The sequence below is a fragment of the Kryptolebias marmoratus genome, linkage group LG2 (genome assembly GCF_001649575.2).
Source record: "Kryptolebias marmoratus isolate JLee-2015 linkage group LG2, ASM164957v2, whole genome shotgun sequence".
Lineage (NCBI taxonomy): Eukaryota > Metazoa > Chordata > Actinopteri > Cyprinodontiformes > Rivulidae > Kryptolebias > Kryptolebias marmoratus.
In genome coordinates, this window is record NC_051431.1 from 15,557,359 (window position 1) to 15,569,862 (window position 12,504).

At 41.6% G+C, this 12,504-nt stretch overlaps 1 protein-coding gene across 2 annotated transcripts in view; it reads right to left on the reverse strand.

The window, feature by feature from the left end:
- The window catches only part of LOC108244644 (F-BAR and double SH3 domains protein 2), a 58,852-nt gene that overhangs the window by 9,465 nt on the left and 36,883 nt on the right, over positions 1–12,504 (reverse strand). For both annotated transcript variants that reach the window (XM_037980380.1, XM_017431021.3), the window contains 5 exons: positions 11,324–11,440; positions 9,986–10,090; positions 6,789–6,878; positions 6,548–6,610; positions 781–915 (listed from right to left, as the gene is read on the reverse strand). In XM_037980380.1, the coding sequence (XP_037836308.1) occupies positions 781–915; positions 6,548–6,610; positions 6,789–6,878; positions 9,986–10,090; positions 11,324–11,440 (510 nt within the window). The remainder of the gene's footprint in view (positions 1–780; positions 916–6,547; positions 6,611–6,788; positions 6,879–9,985; positions 10,091–11,323; positions 11,441–12,504) is intronic.

The window sequence follows — 12,504 nt, forward strand, 5'->3', positions numbered from 1 at the left end:
CCATGCCTTTATTGATACAGTGACATACTTAGATGCTTGCCCTTTTACACTCAATGTTCACTCACGGACCGGTATAAAATACAACTGTGATTAAGAATATGTGGACTATCTTATCTCAGAGGAGGGCTTAATTGTTTTTTGTTTTGTTTTTCTTGTATTTCCTGTATGTTAACATCTAGTATTTATGACTTTGTGTTTACTGTAATGACAGATGTCTATAGTATTGTTGTCTCATCGCGTGGTGCTAATTTAAAATGCAGACGGTATGTATCTGTGTGAGACAGAAGAATGTTACTGTGGAAAAGTGATACTGTTGTTGAAAATAAATAAAAACTAAGTTAAAAAAACAACTTTATTTTGCAAGGCCCTTTAAAAACATGTCCACACAAAATCCCTCGCTATTATTAAATGATCCAAAATTAAAAACATCTTAACTGGATGTAAACTGGTTTGGTTTCGAAATATCTTAGCATATGATTAAAAATGACTGATGAGGACTGAAAACTGCTTCACAACCATCTCAACTACAAGCCCTGGTGCAACAGGACAGCACCATTTATTATGAAGAACTCATCTTATTTATTGTTTTTATTCATTTGAACTATTATTGTTTGAATGGGTTCAGAAAGAGCAAAAGCAAAACATAAAACAAAAATAAACAAATCCGCTTTTCTTTTTCTTGTGCACACAATAAAGGTGTGTGCTGTTGATGAGAACTGATACGTATGTGTGCCTGAGTAACTCCAGTGTATCTCAGGTGTGTGTGTGTGTGTGTGTTACCTTGTATGAATACAGCACTTTGCAGGTTAGCGGGTAGTTGCGCAGGGTTCCCGATGGACTGGAACTGCTGTCGTCAAACACCTCCATATTCTCTTCACACTCCTCACCCTCTTCACGCTCCAAGTCCACTGTACCCTTTTGACACACAAACAGAGCCGGGGAGAGATAAAGTCAGAACATGTATTAAACTGCAAGGATAAAGAGAGGGGGGGAAATAAAAAAAATCATCACTCACCTTTAAAAGTCAAGAGTTAAAGACACTCCTGGTTCAAATACAGTTATACATCTGAGTATTACAGGAAAAAAACTATAAAGAATAAAGGTCTCAAGATTCTCAAAACCTTAAATAAAAATGAAACTACAGATTCTCACCTCTGTTTTAGATGCCTTTTCTGTGTTATTGTTCCAAGTTTGCCTCCCACTGCTTTTTTTTTTTCCAAATCATTTGAACCTTTTACCTCACCTTTTTTTCTGACTGAGTTCTTGCGTTTGTGCTCTGCAGCTTTCAGAAACAGGTGGAGAGGCACTAGCGTTTCATATGCTCCAGCCCCTCCCTGTTTAGTCCCACTGACTTATGCAAACGTCATGTGATCCAGCTGATGGAAAGCTCCAGCAAACCCAGCAAAGCTGACCTGGTCAACAACAACAGGCGGTGAGTCAGTGAATAAGTGCGTTTGTGCTTCAGAAGTTGTGTTTAGTCATCAGATTTCTGTTGACACGGTAAACTTTACACCAGCGCAGAACAAAACGTGTGCGTCTCGTACTTGAGTTGATCTCACAAAACGGTCTCGGAGACAATTCTTCACAAGAAATGCAAACCGTAAAGGGTGTGGCCTAAAGGCGTGAATGAAGTAAAAGTCTTTTCAAAGCTCGCCCCTGACAATGGTTGGGAAACATACTGACACCTGAAACAAAACAATGCACCGGTTTGAATTACAGACGAGCCATATCTGGGATTTGTGACATTAAATAACCATTTTAGCTGTTTATACACTCATCTGGGGACTTAATAATCTTAGAAAAGGGCATTTTTGCCGTGAAAAAAAGCCATTTGTGCCCTTAAAATGGGGTGTGGTGTAGCTCACATCTCCATCTGGGCCACCTATCTCTTTTGTTATGTAGCTTCTCCTCATAACTTGGGCAATTTTGTCATTTTAAGGGTGTCTAATACTGCATAAACTGTTTTACATAGGTTCTACAAGCCCTCCTCAAAGTAAAAATACTCAACTGAACTGATAATTTTGCTCATAATGTCTCATTATGTCTTGTAACACATAAAAACATCTTGTAGAAATATTAACAAATTTAAAAACTACTATTTGTATCGAGGGGGGACATTAAATACATTTCTTAAAGCTGATAAGGTCTGTCTGAAAATTTAAAAAATGCCCGCAAATTGTTCAAATCGAACTGAAGGCACCTGAAGAAAAGTCAGGGGATCCCCCAGTTTGCAGAGGGAAGCGTGGATGCTCATACCAAAGGTAAATGCATTTCATCCAGTAAACTGGAGGCGCTTTTATTCGTCATGGCAGAGCTACAGGGAAGGATTATGGATCGCCACATGTTGTGCAAGTCAAAGACATCGCACAGTGAAATAAAGAGCGACTGTTGTGGCCCTGAACTGTCATAGCCACAAGGTTTGGTGCTAATTAATTCTGTTTAGACGTGACAAATCACTGCAGTGTTTCTGAGGCGACTGACGGAACTTAGACGGTGAAGAGGCGGAGATTTCAGACATGGCTATACGACAGCTGAGAGGGAAGAGAAACGCATTCAGTGAGATGAACAGCAACTTCTTCCGTTCCGAATTTTCAAGGCTAAATGTTTGCGTCTGTACGTTTGTCGTGTCGCTTCTGTTTGCTTTTACTGCATGGATTAAAACGTCGATACCACAGCCTGAGGTGCAGGTTTCCTTCCAGCCCTGCAGCAAAACGGCCGGCATGTTTTCCAGTAATAAGCCAATAAAATCAGCAAACATACACTTCACTGCACCAGCACAGCTAAGATGAAGAGCAGTGGCAGGTTTTATTGGTATTTTAGAGGTGATAACTGCACAAAGGATCTTGTAATATCTGCCTGAGAGACTTGTGAGTTTGTGGCTGCTCCCTGAACTCGCTGCTCAACAGGAACCTCACCGCCTGATTACTATTCACAGTTCAACCAGCTTCTCCTCTCTCTCACGGCGCGGTCGCTCCTTGACCTCGTTAAGGCTCATTTTCACATTAAGCCTCCTTCACAAAACAGTTCCGCGGCACGGATGTAAAGACGAGTCTCTCTTCAGGCCACCTGTGGTCGTTCAGAAATGATCAATCGAGCCGCTCAGTTCCAGGAAAGACGTGGGCTTTCGTTAATGAAGTCGGCACCGCGAAAGCGAAGGGAGGCGTGGAGTGTAGCTCAGCAAACTGACGTGGAGCGCTTTGAGGCCTACCCAAAAAATGGGGGTTTGACACCTCCCATTCTGAGCTGCGACTGATGGGATTTGGAGACACAAAATTGCAGGAAAATGCGCAAAATTTCCCTCAAATTTACACTGACGACACATCTGAATGAACTTTGCACCAAAACGCAACAGGGGTTTGCATACATAGCTACAAAAACAGGACAGATTTAGCACTTTAAAATTACAGAAACTAAATTAAGAAGAGGTTGAGGCACCGGGCCAACGACCCTGTGACTGTTTTTAAAAAAACTTGGATTGCAAATTCTTTGAACCTGTTCAAAGTTTCAGTGGCACGAGAACAAGGCCCTGGCGCTCACGAGAGGAAACCCCTGTGAACGTTTCGAGACATTTTGGAAGCTCCCTCGAGAATGCCGTTGAGCCCAATGAGATACTACCTTAAATCCTGCGGCTGGCTGATCGAACGATCCTTCTTTCATCACTACATCTTCTTTCATACGTCGACCATTAGGGCTCTGTTACAATCTCTCTGACAGACAGTGAGGTGCCCAGAAGACATCTCGGGTCTGTCGTGTTTTGTGAAATGAGCTAAATTGTTAGAAACAGAAAAAAAAAAACTAAAGAGTGGATAATCGGATATTTAACATACATGCTTTTTATTACAGAAAAAGATTAAAAACCAGAGAATAACTAAATAAGGAATTTTAAAACCAAAAAGTGTCAAGGTTCAGTCTGTAAGCTTGTGCATTTTGTTGCCTATCTTGTGAAAAAAATAATAGATTTTGCAGAACACTTTAGCCCTACAGTGCACTTTGTTGCACCTCTCACTTCTGCATCCAATTTTACTTGAACACTATCAGTCTCGTCCTTTCACCTCACCGCTCTCCTTTAAGTCACACCACGTCTCTCTTCCTTCAGTATTCGTCTCCCCGCCGCTCCTTCTATTATCCCTGCTTCTTTCCATTTATCTCCTGCTAGGTTTCTCCCTCCCTCGCCACGTTTTTCTCTCCTCTCCTTACACTCCGTATCTCGCCCTCTTTTCTTTCTGGTGATAGCTGTGAGCTGCAATATCACGTGAGCTGAATGCCAAATGCTGTCGACAAAGCGGGCCGACTCTGTTCAGTCCGCTTGACTGACAGACGCATGCGTTCGTCTCCCCGCAAAATCCTGGGAGGGATTAGTCGCCCGGTCGTGATCAAAACTCGGTGTAAAGCGAGCAAAACCTCGGCGCAAATGCGCGAACATGAACGAATATTTGCTACACCGTAGGCTGCCTACGGATAAAGTTGGGCATGTGAGTCTTTGAAAACTAATAATTCAAGAAAAATAACTGCAAAAATGTTCGAGGATATCACTTTAAGTTTGCAGGTGGCCAAAAACTTGAGCGTGCTGGTGTTTTTCCGAATAGTCAACTTTCCTTTGAAAGCATGAAAAACATGATTTTATTTACACAGACTTTTCACGGCCACGTGAGAGACTCATCGGCATTGTCGCAAGCGCTCAAGTGACGTTATAAGGCCCCGGCAGTTTTTGCCACAAAGGGCCAGGTTGGTTTGGATCGCTTTCCTTTCCTTTAATCAATAAAATCATCACTTAAAAAGCTGAATTTTGCATTTGCTCAGGTTATCTTTATCTGATATTAACATTTGTTTGATGATCTGAAAGGTGAAAGTTACCAAAAAAAAGCAAAAATAGAAGAAATCTGTAAGGACGCAAATACTTTTTCATAGCACTGATTATTATGCAAAAAACCTGTGTGTCATGAAATAAAATCAGGAAGTTGTGTCGCCTACAGCAGCGTTAAACTAAGGTGAGCTGATTAAGAAGAATATGATGCTGCAATGATATTCTGAGGTCAATTATCCTACAGTTTGAATCCTTCACACGATGGTTTCTCAGGAAACTTTTCTGGCTGGATGGTTTTCAGCAGTGATAAAATCCTACGTTGACAATGAGGAGCCATCGGCTGCGTAAGTTTCCATGTTGATTTGTGAGCACAGAAATAAATTAAACCTGTTGCGAGGCCAGTTTCATGCAACTGGTGTGATGATCGTACACATTAACTATGCAGCGACCTGAAACAGATACAGTCACCACCTACTGAGTGATATGTTTCTACTTCTCAGTGTGACGAATCAAAGGTTTTTATCGTCTATCTAACCTTTTTGTACGAGCACAGCGGTGAGCTCTGGACTGTAACTTGTGTGGTAAAATGAAGGAAACTTGTTCTATAATTTAATTAAAAGTACCAACTTGAAACTACAAGAAATAAGCTTGTTCATGTAGAAACTGATGAATAAAATACTGTCTGAGAAGTCAAAATCCAAAAACAGTCTCCTGGTGTCGCTAGAGTGAAAAAATCAGAGTCGTAATAAAATCGCTTGGCACCGTGACAGGAGAGCCATTGTTTGATTGCATTAGTCTGTTTCTGCTTGTCTGTCTGTTAGCAAAATATCTCATGAACCACTGGATAGATTTAAATGAAACTCCTTTTTTTCCAAAGAATGCTACGTTTTAATTCAAAATGTATTTTCATACAAATGAATGTGTTTCTTTAAACGACCCTCCAGACAAACAAATCGGCCTAAAACCTATTTCATTCTTCACTCTTGCTGTATAGTACGTTTTGCATCCAACGCTGGCAACAGAACACCCTGATGTCCTGCAGTCCCGTGCCGGGTGTTCCCTGCTTTGGAGGTTTCATGTTTCCCCTGCAGCAGCACTTCTGATTTAAATGAGTGAGCTGCTCTCAGGTTTCTAAAAACAGCTTGATGTGAAGCTGATGAGCTGAGCTCGGCGTTGGATGCAGGTTTGTTGAAAGCAGGTTGCATGCAGGGCAGGAGGACTGGAAAACACAGATAAAGCTTATATTTTGAGCTCGGGATGATTCTTCTTACACTACATCATATTATTAATGAAATAAAAACACAGGCCTGCTGACCCGTGGACCTTTAAACAGCCTCCTATAAAGGTTACCTGTCCAAGTTTCCATTTCATCACAGTCACATATATATTTTTTTTATTTCTGTTATTTAAACCCACAGATTTAAACCCTTCTTCCTTTTGAATACAACAGATTAAAGAGAAAGGAACAGTTTGGGACGGTGTTATTAATTTAAACATCAATATTTTCTGCTCCTTGTGCTATGTTTATGCTGTCTGTGGGATTATTTCCTCGCAGAAAGAGGGAGTGATGATAAGATCCCACTGTGGATGATGTATTCTTTGTGTGCTGCAGTGTTGTCACATTTTTTGGGAGAGAAAAAAAAACAAAAAACAAACTTCTTGTTTGTGTGATGACAGGTTTAAAAATATGCCCGCTTGGCAAAAACCCAGCAACGCAGGCGGATGGGAGGGGAAGTGTCTCACCGACAGCGAGGGATCATGGGACGTGTAAGTGGCCCAGCGCTCATTCTCCAGCTCCTCCATCACCTACAGCGTGCACAGGCAGAGTGTGGGGTTTTATATGTGCGCAGCAAACTGGAGCACACACAGAAAAGGATGCTTCCACACACACACTCAAAAACACAGGGTTTTCACACTTGTCTTCATCTAACAAGCCAGACAGAGAAAGCCACACACACACATATCTCTGACATACAACACGAACCTGGTTCATGGCACTCTTCAGCCAGGTATCCACGGCCACGCCCACTTGTCGGAGAAGGTCCAAACGAGCCTCGGCTTTCAACTTTATTGTCTATAAAGAGGAAACAGGTACGTAATATTAAAACACAGACCAGTCTTTCCTGTTTGCTTCTGGCCTGTTAGGAACAGAAACACACGCCAGTGGAACCTGAGAATTGGATTTACATGATTAATCTGCCCCACATTCTTTACAAGGGGAAATCATACCGTCTTGCCACAGTTTCTTTTAATATTTCCTATTGTGACAATGTGATAAATTACAGTCGCCGGCTGGGTGATCCTTCATACTCAGGAAGTAGAGACGAGACTCATTTCAGTCTCTTCTCCATCCCCAACTCTTCCTCTTTCGTCCTCTTTCCTCTCACTGGTGCTGACAGAGCAGACTGCCAGCCGAGTGCTCCCTCCTAAAGAGGAATCCGGTCCGACTCGCGTAATTGAATCAATATAGACCTGTGCTCCTGATGCGCTCTGCTTTTTCCCACAGCAATGAACATCAGATAAAAGCTCCGACCTCGGTAGCGGCCGTCAAACTCCAAAACATATGAAACTGAAAATGAGAAAAGTTACAACACTCCGCCGTACTTGAAAGAATCTGCAGAAGTCTCTAATTAGTTTAGGTCAATAGGAAGAGCAGCCAGAGGTGGGAGAGCTGACAGCGCCGACTCGGACCGTCGGCGGAGTTCGTCGGCTGTAATCGATGCAATTAACACGGAACGAAAGCGGGAAACCAGATGGAAACGGCTGCAAGAAGAAAACGCCCCTGCAGCTAATAATAAAACCCTAACTGCGTTGACGCCCTAAATTCTAATGAAGTTGCGGCGATGCCTGCGAACTGCGATCAAATTGTAATTGTGTACTTTCAATCTTTCTTCCAATTCTAATTTGATTAGTTTGCTTGAGCTGAAGTGGGTCTTAAAATGGACCTGACTCACTGGATGTCTGAAGGCGGGGTGTATATGAGGACAAATTGTCTGGTGGAGACAACAACCTTCAACAGCTCAGTTTGGAGACAACATTTAGCCTCAGCTGATTCCACACACACCTTCCTTCATCAGCTTCTAGAGGAAAGAGAGCTGTAAAAATGAGTAATTTTAGGTTTGATTTAATAACTTAGCAGGGAACACTTTCATTTAAAGACCTTCACATTGTTTTAATAGTCAAACAAGCCCAAGTGTGATTAATTTTAAGCATGCGTGTAAATTTATTTTGTTTTGTCTCAATAGTTCCCCATTAATCTTGATGCTTTTACTTTAAATCCCAGTTTCATCAATAAGCTCCACTGGGACAGGAAAGCAAAAGGATCGTAATAAATCATTTAGAACGCATTTAATTCAACGAGTTTTTCGAGTGTGAATTTTCTATTTTTTTAATCCAGCATGACTCTCAAGAATGATGCTGTAAAATCTGGTTAAATAAAGGTTCGAGCCCTTTCAGAGAACAATATCGAGATGCTTCAGAACAGAGACTGCACCGAGTCTCTCAGCACAAACTCTAAATGTTTACTAAAAGCACGACAACCATCATTGTCTTATCACTGAATTATTGCTGTCTTCTTGACTGAAGCTGCCTCGTCAGACATGCTGATTCGGACACAAGTAAAGTTTATACTAAAGCATTTTTATACGATTGCCTCTGAGTAAAATGTTTCTGTGTCCAAACGTTTAGAAATACAGAATTAACTACTCTGATATCAAGCAAAAGAAACTTAAAAATGAATCAAAAATCCCTTTGGTCTACAAGTTTTACCTTTTTTCTTGTTCTCTATTATAACAATTTGTGTCTAATCTAGTTTCATCCTCCAACAAGGTGCTGAAATTGATGCTGGGAGAAGCTCGAGAGGATCAGGACATGACCTAACGTAAAAGGGACAAAGGGACTATCACTGTCCAGATAATGCTGCAATTTAAACCAAAGACATGTCCTTTTGTCCTGGTTTCACTTCTGTTATAATTATCAGACGTGATGAGCTCGTCCGTGTCAAATGAGCGCATAAAATATTCATCAACTTAGTCAAGAAAGCGTTCGTCTACAAGAGCAACAGAACAGCTGACAGAGTGTGGGGCGCGAGGACGGCGGCTCCCAAACAGTTTTGCGGAGTGAGATCACACAGTCGTGATGGTTGCTAAATTATTATTCACCGACTGAAATACTTCCAGAGCAGAAATAACAGAATGTATTATTAGGTTTGAAAAGGAATCAAGTAGGGTTTTTTGACCAAATCTGACATCAGAGGGCGCCGAGTGTGCTGAAGCTCGATAAGACTGATGGCGCTGAGGAGTGACAGGCAGAAAATCAGCTCAGCCAGTTTGAAAAGCAGACGGAATACACACGGCAAAAGGAGGAAAGATCAAATCTAGCAGAATAGGAGAGGAGACTGTCCGTATTCGCTGTGTGACATGTCACATCTGCGAGGATTAATGCATAAATAATAGATTTCCCTCAAATGGAAAAGATGATGGGAGCAGAAGAAGAAGACGAGAGGGAGTCTGGGATGAAGACGATGGTTTAGACTGAATTTTCAGATGTTTTCTCGAGATTTAAAAAATCCTTTTTGACTCAGACCATTTTTTGTTGCACGTTTAAACCTCTAAATGAACATACGCTTGGTGTTTGCGCTTTGACGAGGTGGAAAGGGTGAATTGCACGAAAGATGCGTCATCTCTTGTGATGTGAAACGTATTCGATGAGCTCCCGGGTCTGTTTGAGTGGAACACGCCCTGCTGTCGTGCTGCAGACTTGTTCACATGTTCAAACGCTTGGCAGTAATCTGCGTCGATTCTGCTGCAGCAGCAAAACCAATTTGCAATGATATGCAACCTTCAGTACTTCTGCATCACCTTTAAAGCTCACAGGTTATGGCAGACATTACAACACTGCTTCCTATTCTCCTATACATTCCTCAGGCTTATTCCTTTAACCCGATGTGTCAAGTACAGACAAGATCAGATCCAGTTCACATCTGACAAACCAGTCCACACTAACTGCTCTGTTCATGCCAGGCTCTGGAGACTCGCCTGTTTTAGTGTTTCCAATACGCCTAACCTAGTGTGTGTCTTGTTACTGTGAGAGATAAAAGGGGGGGGGGATCATCTGCTCACACAGAGAGCACGAAGAGCGACGCTGAAACAACAGCTAATGTTCCCCGTGTGAGCTACAGACCTCAGCTTTGCGCATCATCTCTTTGGTGTCTTCTATCTTCAGCTCCAGGTCCAGTCGGCCCTGCTCGGTGGGAGGCAGGCCGTGACTCTCACACTCCTCCAGAGACTGAAAGGAAAACACACACACACACACACACAAGATGCGTCAGTGTGTGTGTATGCGTGCGTGCTTTGAAATGAACAAGTGTCCACTTCACATGTTGCATATTTGGTAACACTTTAGACTGAAGCATTAACTAGTTGCAAAGTTAAAGACCCTGCCTTCATTGCGCATATTAGCAGTAACGGCTTTTATTTATTTGTTTGTTCTAACTATTATTGAATTATTCTGAATGACCTTATTTCACAGCTAAGAAACCATTAATTAGGAGCTTCCACTCAATAAACTCCTAATTAAAGTTTATTAATAGTGATCGGACTGCCCACTGGGTGATAATTCATTGCCTGTGTCTAAGTGTGTTCATTTGTCTGTCTGTTAGCAAAATGTCTCATTGACCACTGGGTGGATTTTAATCGAATGCTGAGAAATAATTAAGCCAACTGACCTGAAGAGAAAAACCAACATGGCAGTAACGCTGAGCCACACACCCCCAACACGTACTTTGAGCAGTACACATTGCGTGATATTTTTGCTTAAAACTTCGACAATAGCTGTTTTAATGAAACTCAAGATGGCTGGCTGGTTATAACCCAGTCAGACGTACAGATTCTGAGCTGAAGTTTGATGTGGTAGTAGCTGACAGTCATCCCTACACACACTAATGGATCAGGTGAGAGCTTGAGTTACTCTGGCATTAAAAGAAGCGGGCGATATGCATTCCTTCAAGGAGTGCAGGGTCTTTATTTATATAAAAAAAACTGGCTTTAAAAGTGTAAAAACACAAGCAACTTCATACAGCAAAGTTTCGCAGGTTGATGAGCGTCCAACTACAAATGAAGGAGTTATTAACTGAATCTCATTTCAGAATGAAGAACAGGTTTTATTAAAAAAAGACGTAATTAAAAGATTTTTAGGAACTGTTGTGTTTAATATTTAAAGTCTATATTTTTCACTGAAACAAACAAAAAACAATTGTAGCAATAACTCTACTTTTTAAAGTCTATGATTAGCAAATGTTATACAAATTATATTTTATTAAAAAGCAGCTTTTTTGTTTGCAAATGATAAGCTTTAAGAAAATAATCGTAATTATTGGTGTCTTAGTTGTAGAAAAGATCAATTCTGAATAAAAGCTTTATAAAGACGATTTAAGAGTTATTATCCTGCTAATGTGCGCATTAATCAGCAACCAGCTAATATAAAATTTCGGTCCTCCGTGCAGATGTTTTTGGTTCTTACTCTCTTGTAGTGAATGATGTTCTTGTGCTCTCTGGCCACTCTGGTTGCCCATTTTCGGGCCTCCTTGTTCAGACTGTGCTCCTCGGTCGTCCCGGACTCCGATTCCAGCTGACGGCTCTACAATACGTCACAACACACACACACAGACACACACACAAACAAGGGCAGGTAAACAAACACGTATGCAGTTTCAAACAGGTGAACAAACACACGCTCAGAGTCCGTGTTAAAGTTTTCAGTTTGTAACCGGCTGGTAAAAAAGCTTAAAAGATGTTTCGACCGTTTCCTACTCAAATACTTAATGTGGGGTGTGTTTTCTCTCAGATCTAATAGCAGTTAATAAAACCCCACATGTGACTGGAGGTGTGTGAGAGTCTGAGTGTGGACTTATTAATGCCACAAAGGATGAGAGCAAAAGGCAACAGACCTTTGTTTCTTTTTTCTTTAATCACAAACAAATGAAGATATGGTAGCCTGGTGAAATAAACCCTCATCTCTCCTCTGTGCAAATAAGAGATGCTTCTAACACATCCAACTATTGTATCAAATGCTAACGTGTCAAAACAAAGCAAATATACAACTATGAGTTTCCAACAAACTAATGGCCGACAAACGGAGCGTGACGATGCAGACGTTTGTCACCGTCGTGTGCTCACAGACCCGAGAAGCTGCGCATACCATAATCTGGAAATAAACATGTGTTGGACTAAAGCACGTAATATTTTAATTGCACCTTTTCATGCAAATCATACCTTTTAATTATGTGCTGATTCAGGGACACCGGCGCACGGATCTGGCTAAGTATAGGTGTGAAACTAAACGCATTACGCCGGAGATTTACAGCTTAATTACATCCAGGCACGGGAGCGGTGCAGGGAGAGTTAACGGAGCGGAGCGGAACTCGAGATTAAAACAGTGGCGCTGAATTGGAAAAGAGCACGCGACTTTGTCATATTTATAGTTTTAAAGGCTCGTAATAATTAACTTGTCAGGCTGCCAGAAGGAAACCGAAAGTGCAGCACACAGCCAGCTGAAAATGGTGGATCAGGCTGTTTCTCTGCTAAAACCTCCACTGTCCTAATAATGGTCCTTTTCTGTTCTGTGTGACGCGGTGATGCTTACAGCTACATCTGATTCAAGATGGCTGCCACTGCCAGCTGACCTGTCCCAACACATATTCT